Raw genomic sequence first — 13,524 nt, 5'->3', positions numbered from 1 at the left:
GACAATGGGGCCAGACCCCAAGGCTTTGGTTTTTAGGTCCCTCCGATTCTGGGGGACCTTAGCAGGCCACTGGGCTGGAAGCAGCCGGCCCTGAGAACATTGCGGGCAGAGGCTGGGGTGATGCGCTGGAGGACAAAGCAGGCCTCCGGAGCAGCTGGGTGGAGCGCTGGCGGGTGGAGACCGTCTCTCCAGAAGGAGCCCCCTCCAAGCAGGGTCAGGAAAGAGGGAGGTCTGGGGAGAGAACAGCAAGGCTGCTCTTGGCCATTCAGAATCCATGTTCTACAGGAGACGTGACCGTAGCCGAGGCCCTGAGCTCAGAGGGTCTTGATTGTATCCGGCCTCTCTCAGGATGTGACAGGCTGCTCCCAGCTCCGTCCAGCCCAGTGCTTCTCAAGCCCCAGTTGTTCTGGACATTAGGGTCACCTTGGGACCTGTTAAAGGCCCAGGCCCCAACCCTCAGAATTCTGATTTGTGAAGGGTCTGGGCTTGGGTATCTTCAGTCAAGTTCTCAATGTGATGATAATGTGTCTAGTTAGGGTTAGGGTACACCGATAGCCAAATAAAGTGTCTTCCAAATGTTAATGTACCCGCAGATCGCTTGGAGAGCTTGTTAAAAGGCAGATTCTATAGGTCTGGGGTGGGGCCTGAGAGTCTGCATTTCTTTTTCTTTCTCTCTTTTTAGTCGAGATATAATTGAAACAGAACATCACATTACTTTTAGGTGTAAGCCATGCTGCTGGCCCACGGACCTCACTCAGAGTAGCGAGGGTCTAAAAAATATACTTCAACTATTTATCAGGGCTCCCATATGTTTCCCTGCCTCTCTCCCTTCCTCCCTCCTTCTCTCCGTTCCTCCTTTCCCTGGCTCGCCAGCACATTGGATTTAAAATGAGGGGCACGGTCTACCTGGACCATTTGTAACTGTCATCTCTAAAGCCCCAGGGTTGACTGGTTGGTCTCAAAGGCCACCGTGATGTGGGTGAGGCGACAGCGGGCAGCCCTCGGGTATCCTTCCAGACTTCAATCATGGCAGTTCTGCTTCCCACCCACCCACCCCCATTTACAGATCAGGCTTTCTTATAAAATTTAGTCTGAACAAAACTTAAAAAAAACAATAAGTTTGAGAATCACGGTTGTCTCTAAGGTGCTCCCAGCCCGGCAGTCAGAGTCTACGTTCCGAATTCCCAAAGCCCTGCCCGGAGTCCAGGCCGGGACTAGGGTCGGGCAAGTGAGGTGCTGGCCTCAAGCGGGAAAATTAAGAGAAGCCAAAGAGCTCAGTCATCAAGGTAAATCAGAGATCCATGCAGTTTTTAAAAATAAAATGGCAGAGAGTGTGGGAGAGAGGGAGGGAGGGAGGGAAGAAGGGAGGCTTGATTTGCGATTTGTTCTCTAGAGGGGAAAAGGCCTTGATTTGTCAGTTCCTGTGGTGTAAATACTCCCACCAACATGTCACTGACTGCTGAATCGAGAAGAGTTGGGCACACTCGCTTCGGTGCGCCACTAGGAGCAGGCTCCAGGGAAAAAGACTTAGCCAAGACCATGGGGGCAGAGTGAGCATGGGAAGTCAGGTCACATGGCTCCCAGCCCTGGGCTCTGCTCACTGGCCCCAGCTATAGTGTCCCCAGCAAGGTCATCCTGGACCCTTCCCAGGACTTCTTCATGTCCAGTTAATGATCCCAGGGTCGTACGATTCCGCCTGTGGGACTGTGCAGGAGAGAGATCTGGGCATCGGGATTCTGCTGCCCTCCAGGGGGGCACCTCTTCTTCACCAGTCCCCAGCACCTACCACCCTCCTTCAAGTCCAGGGCAAACCACTCTCAGGGGAGAGGAGGAGAGGGGCCTTGTTTCCGGCCACCCTCTCTTCCTGGAAGACTTTCGCAAAAGGAACAAGTGTGGCATTTTGAAGTAATACATAGGCAGAATTTTATTACTAAATACTATATGAGTATACAAAATGCATAACCGAACGGCTAAAAAAATAGTCCAAGAAATGTGAAATACACATTTTTTGAAATGATAAAAACGTATCCATGAAAAATATAAAATGTTGCAGATATATACAATATATACTTATATATATATATAACATAAGTGAAAATTGTAAATAAGAAATGTGTACAACAGTGAACAAGCATGGCCGTTGTTTCTATGGCATCACTTTGTTCTGGTCCATCAGCTCCATTATTTACATCTGGCCAGGAGGAAGTCCGTGAAGGAGACAGTGCGCCCACCACAGTGTCTTTCAAAAGTCATTTGCACTGAAAACCGAAGGTGTTCAAGTTAACTGACAAAAATGCAAGCAATCCTTGGCTGAAGTCGATGGAATAACGAGGAATGGGAGCCGGACAGTGGTCAGGTCAGCGTCGGGAGCGCAGCAGGTCCCCCTCCACCGTCTCGACAGGTGGCCTGTAGTCCGGCCGCAGGAAAGGGTCGTTTGAAGGGGACACAGTCTGTTAAGTGTGCTAACCAAGCTGACACCGTCCCTGGCTGGGCACTGGCAGGAGTTTAAAGAGTAGATTCAAGCATGAAGTGGGGGTTCAGTTCAGGACACCTCCCAGGTCCCTTCTTGGCCCTGACATCTGTGGGTTTGTGACTCGAGGGCCTCCTCCCTCAAGGAAGGCATTCAAGTAACAGCGCTGAGGCATAAAGAGAGGTTGTGTGCGACGTGGGGCCGCTTCACAGTGGGCTCCTTGCCTGAAGCTTCCCCCGAGGGGTGCTTACAGCTCCTTCAGGATGATCTGAATCTTGCCATCGAGCTCCCCCATGTCCAGCAGGAAGGCGACATGGTTGCTGTAATGCTGAATGATGTTGTTGTCCATGTTGACCAAGATTCTAGAAGAGAAGAGGAGATGTGACCGGACTGTGGGAGGCCCCTTCCTTCCAGGGCCTCTGAGTGGCAAGGATGATACTAATGGCTATTACCTATCAGGTAACCCCAACATTCCAGGTACCTCATGGACTTTCTCTCTGAGCCTCATAATAACCCGCAAAGTGGGTGTTCACTATCCTACTAATAGGGGAGGGCACGATGCCCAAGTGGCCAAGCCACAACTCGAGCCTAGGCCTGCCAGGTACCATGCTCACCTACCATACTAGGTTGCCTCTCCTAGCATACGTGAGTGTGGACACTTTTGAGCAACTATCATGTAAATTTGGGGAAGAGGCAGTGTTCTTTAGTCACCAGGCCAGACTGAGGACTCGGACATGGTGTGTGAGTTCAAGTGCAAGAGGTGTGGTGGGTGGACCGGTGTGGTTTGGGTTCAATGGGAGACTACGATGTGTCACTCAGGTGTGCCTGACTGAGCCCGAGGTAGGCGCCACACAAGCCCACTCGGAGTTCCGTCCCCATGAAGCTGAAATCTCAGGGTTGGTACAATAGACTTGAGGAGCATGGCCTTCTCTCCCCGCTACACATTTTAGGCAAGGACCTGGGCCAACCTGAGGAGGACGAAGCCTCCATGACTACCTGCAAGCCCTCTGCAGGGGAGTCAAGGGCAGAGTGTATGCCAAAGAGCACCCCCCTCCCCCAGGAGCTGCTTCCCTGATGAAGACCCATGAAGATGTGACTCAACCCGATCCTATCAGCTGTCCCACTGTCATGGGGTTGAGTATGTTCATCCATCCATCCATCCATCCGCCCCACCAGCATTTGCTGAGACCTTTCCACACACAGGGCCTTGCTCCAAACAAAAGCAAGAGCCGCACAGAGATCCTACATCTTGTCCTCCAGGAGTGTCCAATTGAGCAGGGTCTGGGAGAGCAAATCCTTACAACCCTGTTACTCTAGTTCATAGGTGGGGAAGTTGGGTCTCAAAGAAGTAAAGTCATTTGCATGGGGTCACGTAGGTATTAGATGGCCGAGCTGGGATTTGAATCCAAACTTTTGTCTTTCTGCTGCGTGTGCGTGTGTGTGCGTGCGTGCGTGCGTGCGTGTGTGTGTTTTCAAGAAAGAAAAAAAGTCAGGAAGTGGCATATATAAGAAGGCAAAATTCAGGGCTGAGGGAGAGTTCGGACGAGGGCCAGATTACTTTAAGTGGGACAGGAAGGAGTGTGTGTGGGGGGGTGAGACTCTTAGACCACGGTTCCTGGCAAGTAGCCATCTGCTTTGCTTGTCTTGCTCCCCACCCCGATCGATCCCTATGCTGGGAAGGGCGATGGCGGCAGTGGTGAGCCAAAGCCTACTGCCTACGGTCGGTCATCTCTGCAGCAGCACCGGGGAGCAGACCGGGAAGGTGGTCTGGGCTCTGGTTCCGAGGCCTGGGAGCTGCCAACTGCCAGAACTTAATTATAGGTTCCCGCTTCCTCGGGTCCTGTTTGCAGTTCCTTCATTTCACAGAGGGATCTTTGTTTGGGGGCCGCAGGAGACCAGGGCTGGGGCGGAGAGGGGTGGGCGCTTTGTAAACGCGGGATTCTGTTTGTTTCATCCGGTGGCAGGGTGCGTCTAGGTGCCGGGCGCTGCATAAGTGCCTACGTGCACAAACTTGAAGACTGCCTCCCTTTCATTCCCAGGCAGGGCCTCCCAGTGGGCCCAGGTGCACGCCTGTGCACAAGGGATCCCAGAGAGGCCCACGGACCCCTTCCCTTCAGAGGTCAGTGACAACCGGGGCCCTAAGGCAGGGGCTTGTCAGGAGCCGCTGTCCCAGAATGTGGGCCTCTTGTCACTTGCTAGCTTCTAGCTGTCTTCTGTCCTGGTTGGCATGAAACCCCTGGCCAGCTGCCAGCAAAAACAATGTATTTGTTAATCTTTCAAGCATTCACTGGTGCTTATAAGGCTGATTTTATCTACCTTTGTCCAGAGGACTTTCGGGAGGGTTTTATGAAAATAAACTAGGCCACTGCTTAGATTTCTTGTTCCTCTGAAGGAGGTGGCCAATGAGCCTGGCCTCTCCCAAGAGTTTTTTGGGGGGACTCTTCTCATTTAGGCCTCTCAGACCATCTTAGGCCTGAGGTTTCCATGGTTGGGGGTGTGTATGGGGTGTGAGGTGCCTCTAAGTGACACCTAGGCTACAGAGCTGGCCTGGCCACAGCCTTTATTTGCACATTGCTTAGCGATTAGAGAAACAAGCAGGAGGCAAGATAAAATAGTGGGCGTGTGCACAGGCTTCAGACAGGCCAGGATTCTTTCTGCCAGTCCCTAACTCTGTGACCCTGGGACTACTCAGAACCTCAGTTTCCTCCTCCGTAAAAATAGAGCTAATCATTCCAAACTCAAAGGGTCAGTGAGACGATGCCTGGAAGTTAGCTAGCCCAGATAACAACAAACGGAAGTTATTACGATTATGGTTTAAATGGCTGGCTTGGCTTAAAAGAAAGACTTGTAAACTCAGCTAGCACGCATTACCCCCCAACATCCCAAATTGCAGACAACAGCATTTCTGAGCCCCTCAGCCCAGCCTGTGGTGGGATCTACAAGGGAGGCAGGCTGCAGGTAGGGCTGCAGCCAGGGGCCGTGGGCACTGGCTCCAAAGGGGAAGTGGGGACGGGCTTGTCTGGGCAAAGCAGAGCCTGCCCTCTGCTGTGAGCTGGATTCCGCTCCAGAGAATGTGTGAGCTCCAGTTTGAAACCGAAACTTGGAAGGGAAAAACACACACAAAAAGCCTAGACACTCATACAACCAAAACCAAAAGGATCTTTTCCCAGGGGCTGCAGGGCGCACACCTTCCCCCCACCCCGCCCTTCTATGGGAGGCGGGGTGGGAACCTGAGGAGGGAGGGAGGAAGGGAGGGAGGGAAAGAGGAGGAAGGCAAGGCCTGAGCCTGTGAGGGAAGAGGCTGCCCTGGGCCTGACTGCATGGGGCCTCAGCCCGAGTCCAAAACCTGCCTTACTTTGCAAAGTCTTCTAAAACGGAAAGACCACAGACAGTAGCCGGGGGCAATGCCTGGGCAGTTCCCAGGGGCGGCCAGCACGCGTAGCTGCAGTTAACTGTCGGGGCAGGATTGTAGTCAGGGGGCTGTGGGCAGGGCGGCTGGCCATGTTTTCCTGAGTCTTGGTCCTGGGTCGTCTGGGCAGGGAATGGCTGTGGCAATTCCTGGGGGGCCCACACTAGGCTGGCGAAGTGACCCAGTTAGTAAGAGCTGCAGAGCCCCAGCTCACTGGCTCCGACCAGGAGACTGAAGGAGGGCAGTTGCCGTGTGGCCCTCCGCCTCCCCCACGCCAAGGGATTCCCTGGCAGATAGCAAAAGGTGCTGCAGTCCTCAATACGAATCCCCAGGAGCCCACGGTAGGTGGCAGGCACTGCCCGACCCTCAACCCTCAACCCTCGGAAGGTGAAGCTTTGCTCCTCGCCTTGCCTCATGCAGACCTGAAGGTGGAGGAGGCCTGCAGAGCAATCACAGCTCCCCTTTCCTGGGGCATGGACGGCCACTCCTTTGTCACCTTCCCTACCCCGACTTGGCAGACAGCGATGCTGCAGGGCCCTTCTGCCTCTGAGCCTTTACTCCGCTGCTCCTGCCCCTGAACACTCCATACCACTTCTGAGCCTCAGTTTCCCTATCTGTGATGTGTAGGTAACGGAATCTACCTCATGGTGTGGCTATGAGGGTTAAGTGAGAAATGCTTAGCACAGTCCCTGACACATAGTAGGTGGTCACGTGAATGGTAATCACTGTCACCATCATTACACTCGAATGACTCAGTTATCCAGTGGACCTAGGACTGGCAGCTGGGTCTTCTTACACGTGGCCCTGCACACCCCCCACTCCTTTCCTTCCCAATAACGATCAACGTCTGGTCTGCGTCGGTGGCCTTGGCCTGACTGAGGGGCGCTCCACCCCAGTCCATGTCCCCTTATCCTCTCCACGAAGCCAAAGCACGAACACCGCCCAGTGCTGAGCAGCAGGCTTCTGCCGGTCGGAGAAGACCCGCTGCGAGCTCCCTGAGCCATCGTTTAGAGGGAAAAGGGCAGAGTGGGGGGAATGGGGTGACAGCTGTCCTGGGCACTTACCCCCGCTTGCACTTTTTGTAGACTTTGTAAATGTTCTCTTCAGGAAACCCATACTTCTCGGAGATCTGGAAGAGAATGGTAGGGGGTTCACTGTCTGCTGCCCAAGCCGAGTTTGTAGCCCTATTTCATACCATGAGTTTTAATTTCCTGACTATAAAAAATAATATATATACATATTGTGGAAAGTTACAGAGAAGAAAATGACAATCATCCATATCCTGTTTCCCAGGGATAAACAACATCAACATCTGGGTATATAATATATGCTTTCCCATCATTTGATAGATAGATAGATATTCTTATATTCTATGGCTGTAAAATATCCCAAAGGGCATCGCCAGTTCAAGCCTCCATCCCTGCCTCTTGTCAGATATTTGGGTTGTTCCGATGCTGAGGGCTCCCTCTCACCAGCGGTCTGACTGTGTGCAAACCACCCGCGGAGGCAGTAACAGCACCTAGCTCAGAGAGTTACTAGAACAGTTAAATGAACCGCTCCACATGAAACACTTAGGACTGGTATGTACTAAACAAAGGGTCAAAACTCAATAAATGGCCATTGCTATTATTTTAAAAGCAGAGCAAATAAGGACGCTATTGCCCTGTTGTGAGTGGGGTGATAACCTAAACATAGCCCCCTTCTAGCAGGAATTATTAACCTTTTTTGATGGGCGTGGACGCTGGTCTCGAAGAACATAAAACCCACGCTCAAAGCCTAGACTAGAACTCAGGTTTCCTGCCCCCATTATATCCCAGATGCTGAAGTCTGTTCTCCAAATGAGGAAACTGCAGCTCAGAGGCCCAGAGTCTGCCCTTTCTCCCCAGAACGCCTCACCAGCGGCTGCAGAACTCTGAACAAGTCGCCTTACTTAGCTGAGCCTCAGTCTCTTTGTCTGTAAAATGGGCAAAATAATGGCATGGACACACAGGTGGTTCTGCACGTGAATTGAGATGATTATGTAAAGGGCCCAGCCCAGCGCCTGTCCCCTGGTGAGAGCTCAGCCACATTTTGCAGTTTCGGATATCATCCACTGACTCAAAGCAGCAGCAAGACCTTAGGTCAAGGGCTTCATGTTGAGGTTGTCCTCACTGGGCCTTTTAGGGCAAGGATCAAGTTCAGCTCCTCCGTTATTCTCTGCTTTGACGGAGATTCCCCCAGGCAAGAAAGTGTCTTAGATTATTTATCTTAATGGTGTTGTGACTGGAAGCTACAAGGAAGATCTCAAGTCCACCTAACCTCAGGCACTTTCTAACCGTGTAAGTTGAACAAGGACAGCTGCCCCGTTAAGTGACGAGCTCTCCATGCCTGGAAGTATGCAAGTCAAGGGTGGGCGCCCACTGGGAAGAGAGCTCAATCACCAGATGGGGACCTGACCCTTGAAGCTACTGTCCAACCCAAGATTTCGAGTCTATATTCAAATGACATTAATGTCCTTCTGTGAACCCAACTTCCTGGGGCTGGTGCCAAGCTGGGTTGATGGTATGTAGAGAACAGGAGAGCATAGCACAGTGGTGAGAGCTTGGGCTGGAATCCCAGCTGTCACTCTTAGTAACCTTGGCAAGTAACCTTAGTAACCTTAGTTACCTGACCTCAGGGAGGCTGTTTCCTCATGGGAAATGAGATGATAATAATAGTACCCGCTTTTCAGGGTACTGAATACGGGGAGTAGGCAAATACAGCGTGCCGGACAAAATGCCCGGCACACGGTGGGACTTCCAAAGGTAGACGATGTTCTCATCTGATTCATTTGTCCCTTCCCCAGGCCAAGCTCTTGGAACCACTTGGACTTCTGGTGGTTCGGCCATCGAGCGCAGCTGGCCCTGGGGACGGTGCTCGCACAGTTTTCAGCGGAGCCACAGAGCTGCTTGGATTTTGTTTGGGGCCGTTTCGCCCACTCTCTGGTGGTTTGGGGAGTTCAGGGGAGGTCTCCGTGCCCAAACACCACCTTCGGCCTCTCCTGGCCAGCACCTCCTCCCCTTCTCCCCAGCCGACTCTAAGCTATAAGAATGAGGCCCCCTGGGAAAGAAAAAAAGAGTATCTCTGGGGCCTGGCCTTTTTGGGTTTCATTCCCATTAAAACAGAAACAGGTTTGCAAAGCCAACAAAACGCTCTGGCCTGTCAGACAGCAGCCATCAGATTAAGGAGGATTTATGGTCTGTGCGACTCCCAGGGTGGAGCCAGGGTTCTGGCCGGGAGATAACATCGCAGAGGCACAGCCCCACCAGCCAGCCCGGCAGGCCCCCCACATGGGTTCCAGTATATTCCTTCCCAGAGCCTTCCTGTAGGAAGTCAGAACTGATACCGTAAGGAGTGAACAACGGTGTGCACAGGAGCACAAGCCGGGGAGACAGCCGGGGCAAGGCGGGGTACGCAGGGCCCTTACCGCATTCCTCAGCCCCTTCAGGTCGGGGGTCTTCAACATGAGGGCGTCAAACACCTCCTCGGTCTCCCTCCGCACGTACAGCAACACTGAGAAGCAAAGGGGGGCTTTTAGCGAGCCCGGGGATACCTCAGGAGATGGGAGGATCTTAAAAAACACTATTTTTAACATAAAATTGATTTTCTGCAAAAAGGGCACATCGTGGCCGAGGATCTTGTACCCAGGTGGAAAACACTCCACGGCTCTGCGGGTCCCACGCACCTGCTCAGACTGCGCTGATCTTGGTGGTGTGAATCCAAGCTCTGCCACCTGAACTTGTTTTAACATCACTGAGCCTCATTTTACCCAAATGGAAAACAGAGGTGGCCCCACCCCTTACTTTGCAGAGTTGCAGTGGGAATTAAGGACAAGATATTTAGAAACACCGCTGTGGGATGCAAGGCTTAATTCAAGGTTGCTGGAAGCTTCGGATCTTAGCTGCTGGTTGGGGTCCTCCTGATGGTCAGCTACATCCCCCAAAAGTGTGGGCATGTTCTTCTCCCCAAGGAAGTCACAGATTTTGAGCGTCCAAGCCAGAAAGCAAACTGTGGAAACTCCGCCCTGCTTCTAACCAACCCCCCTCCATTAGAGGCAGTGGGGGGCCGGGGGAGGACTTCCCCAACATAAATAGACTATTGCCTCAACCAGCTGCCCCAGGGCGCCCGAGTCCAACAAAGTCAAGGGAGGCAGAAGCCCTCCAGCTCCATGACTCTCCAAGCACCCTGGGTGCCCTCTTTACCCCAATCCCACCCTTAAGTCTTGGCACAGCAGCAGCTCTGATGCTTAAAGCAACCCCTCACACCCTTCCCACTGCGCTGGGGGCGATCCTGGCTGCCTGGGCCAGGACCAGTGTTTGAGGCGTTGGGGAAGGCCTAATGGGGACCTGAGGGTGGGGGTGGGCTCAGAGGACAAGCAGGGGGTGGAGCAGTGAGGCTACCTCTCTGCAGATCGTCTTCCTTGGCCTGTTTGGAGGGGAGAGGCTCGAACTCCTCGGTGAAGGGCAAGCAGGTGCGCTTCAGAGGCAGCCTGTGGGGACGGCAGAGAGGGGCTCGTCAGGAGCCCAGAGGAATCCCAGAGTCCTCCAGGGGCCCCAGGGGTAAAGAAGACCCCACAAAAAAAGGCACAAAGCAGTGGGAAAGCAGTTAGAGCAGCACGTTCTGGCATTGGACTGCCTAGGTTCAAATCCCAGCCCCGCCACTCACTAGCTAGGTGATTGGGGTGAGTCTCTTAGTCTCTCAGGGTCCCCATCTATAAAGTGGGGTGACAATAAAGTAATAATAACGATACTTCATAAAGTCGTGAGGCTGAAGGAGGTAACACGTACTGCTTTTAGAACAGTGCATGACACACAGTAGGGCCTCAATAAATGTGGACTATTGTTTTATCATCACCATTATTCTTTGAAAGAATCAGGTTGGATGTGAGTCAGTGGCTAGGAGGGGCAGTTGTGGGATTTGGAGTAAGCTTCCAGCTCGCCTCTGTTGTTTAGTCGCTGTGTGACCTTGGGCAAGTAACTTCACTTCTCTGACCCTCAGTTTCCTCAGCCATAAGTAGAGTGATAACCCCTGTTTGCCTAACTGGTTGTGAGGGGACAAATAACATGATTTGTTGTGAAAAGTACCTCTTGTTTATGGGGCAGAAACTGAGATCAACAACAAATCATCGTCATAAAGTGCTTTCCCATTTACAAAGGTTTCATTGACACTCCGCCCCCTCCTTGCTGTCCGATCCCCACGAGGCCATTTTCCTCATTTGATGGATTTCTAGGCTGATGCTGAGGGAGGTAAAGAGACTGTGGCTGATAAGCGGAGGAGCATGCGGGTCCTTCCTAGACTGAAGGGCCAAGGGGAGCTGGCCCCTCCCTGGCCTCTTGGCATCTGGAGGGTGTGTGCTGAGGGGAGGGGGAGGGGAGCTCTGATCCCCCTAAGTCCTCCAGCACAGCTTCCGCTCCTCATTCTCCAAATCTGCACCACCATCTCCAAGGCTGCTGCTTTCCCTTTTAACAAGCGGGTGTCTCGCCAGAGATTCACCAGCTTTTCACATAAAACAAACCCATAAAAACCCAGGCAGTTTCAGTGAGAAAGGAGCATGAATCCAGGTTGGGGGTTGGGGGCAGAGGCCCTTGGCTGTTTCCTCTGGGCCCAGCCCTCAGCTTGGGGGGCAGCAGAGGAAAGGGCAGGTAGCGAAGGGGGACAGGTAGGGAGGTGAGGCTCTGGGCTGCTTCTCTCTGTACCTGTTGGAGCTGCCGGGTCCTGCCGAGGGCACTGCCTGCAACAAAGAAAAAAGACATTTTCCATCACATTCAGGAAGATGAGAGGGGCCATCAGCTACAAGAGGCTTTCTGGGAGGGATGACCTGTAGTGGGAGAGGTGGATACAGTTTTAATGCCTTTTAGTCTATTCTGCTCAGATAAGAAGCCTTAACTGAGCTGAGGTCTTGAGTTGAAAGAAAGCATCCCACCCACGCCGATGAGCCAGGGAGTCCATGATACACATCAGCAGCTAGGGAGATGCTGGCGAGTTCCCGAGCGCCAGCGTGCCCAGCAGGGCTAACACAGCAGACTGTCCTGCCGCTGGTGACTAGGAGTCAGAGCTGGGGGGACGAGGCACTGTTTTTGACCCGCCCGTGTGCCTGGCCCTGTGCGGTCTGGTCCAGTCATCACTAGTCCCATGAGGGGAGACACTGAGGTCCAGAGAGGGCAGAGAGGCCCTGGGGTAACACACCCAGCAGGAGGCAGTCAGGATTTGAACTCCAGACTCGAGTTCTCTGCTCTTTCTGCTTCCTGGGGTGTCCCCGCCCCCCCCCCCCCCTGCAACCCTCAGGCTTACATGTGCAAAGACTGGTCCCTCCCTCTTCCCCACACTGATTAGCTGTCAACCTGGCCACGAGGGCCTTAATCCTGAGTGGTCATCTCCCAACTTGGGTCCTCTAGTTGGGGGAAAAGAGTGGGTTAAGGCAACTGCCTGTGCGACGGAGGCCACGGCGCTGCTTCTGGGGCAGGGAAGGGAAGACGGCCGACCTCAGGGTGACATCGGTACTGGCTGCTCTTTCAGCTCCTTTGGTGTATCTTGTACACCAAAGACTGTTTCTGCTACCAGTCCCACCAAACGGAGCTGTGCTGTGACCTCAATAGAAGGAAATCGTCCAATTGTTTAATATGGAAACAAACTAGTGGACAGGCTCTGGGATCTTGATTCTGCCACTGACTTGTTGTGTGACCTCGTCTGGAAAACAAGACTCTGGATAACACGTCTCTGCCTCAAAGGATGGGTGTGAAGGGGGATGAGACAGCGCGGCAAAGTGCTCGGCCAACGCTCCTGGCACGTCCAAGGGGCTCGGCCAAGGGCTCTTGGCTTGAGAGGGCGTGCAGCTCACGACAAAGGGCACCGTCACTGAAGACAGGTCGCCTGGGTCTGGCTCTGCCACTTCCTGTGTCGTTTTGGAAGGTCTCTCTGTGTCTCAATCTCCACCCCACAAATCCAGGGAGAATAAGATTGTCAAGTTCACGTGGTAAGGGTCAGAGGAGACGATGAGTGGCAAGCACCGAGACTGGAGCCTGGTGCACACTGAGTGCTCAGTGTCTCTTGACAACTGTCATCCGCATAGCTCTGAGGAGGCCACAATCGAACCTGAGGCTCAGATACTAGGAATCTCCTCCGTGTATGCGCCAAGCATGAACATTGCGAGGGCTATAAAGTCTATTTCCTCATTAACATTCTTGAGTAGAAAAGGTCCCTGAAGTTATCTATATCTATATATCTATATCTATCTATCTGTCTGTCTGTATATATATATATGTATATATTTCCGCCCCCTCTAAATTCCCTGAAATTCAATAAAGGTATTTTCATTTTGGTGCAAACAAATTTAGGACCTATAAATATGTAAATGGACTAGACTGGCCGAGTGGTGAGTTGGAGTTGTTCCCCGCTGGTCTGTGTTACGGCAGGCCCTGCTCGGGCCAAGGCCCTCACCCCTCCAGGACGCTGCAGGCCAGAGAAGTGCACGTTGGGGATGAACAGCACGGGCGGGGTCTCCAGGTCAGCCTCAGGCCGCAGGTAGGTGGTCTCATTGCCCCTGAAGCCGGACAGCAGGCAGCCCTTGATGCCTGATGGGAAAAGGGAGCCACAGTGACCTGAGGCCCCTCCCTTCCCGTCCCAACCT

General features: G+C 53.0%; 1 protein-coding gene across 1 annotated transcript in view; it reads right to left on the bottom strand.

Annotated features, from left to right (window-relative positions):
• Nucleotides 1-1,953: 1,953 nt before the first annotated feature.
• GRHL3 (grainyhead like transcription factor 3) overlaps nt 1,954-13,524 on the bottom strand; it is a 32,398-nt gene continuing 20,827 nt past the window's right edge. Inside the window, exons 11-16 of the mRNA XM_016126756.2 lie at nt 13,335-13,468; nt 11,594-11,628; nt 10,298-10,386; nt 9,325-9,410; nt 6,944-7,008; nt 1,954-2,832 (exon numbers count right to left, since the gene is read on the bottom strand). Of these exons, the coding sequence (XP_015982242.1) occupies nt 2,718-2,832; nt 6,944-7,008; nt 9,325-9,410; nt 10,298-10,386; nt 11,594-11,628; nt 13,335-13,468 (524 nt within the window). The 3' untranslated portion in view covers nt 1,954-2,717. The remainder of the gene's footprint in view (nt 2,833-6,943; nt 7,009-9,324; nt 9,411-10,297; nt 10,387-11,593; nt 11,629-13,334; nt 13,469-13,524) is intronic.

The sequence above is a fragment of the Rousettus aegyptiacus genome, unplaced genomic scaffold (genome assembly GCF_014176215.1).
Source record: "Rousettus aegyptiacus isolate mRouAeg1 unplaced genomic scaffold, mRouAeg1.p scaffold_m13_p_1, whole genome shotgun sequence".
Lineage (NCBI taxonomy): Eukaryota > Metazoa > Chordata > Mammalia > Chiroptera > Pteropodidae > Rousettus > Rousettus aegyptiacus.
This window is presented reverse-complemented; position numbering and strand designations above follow the sequence as displayed.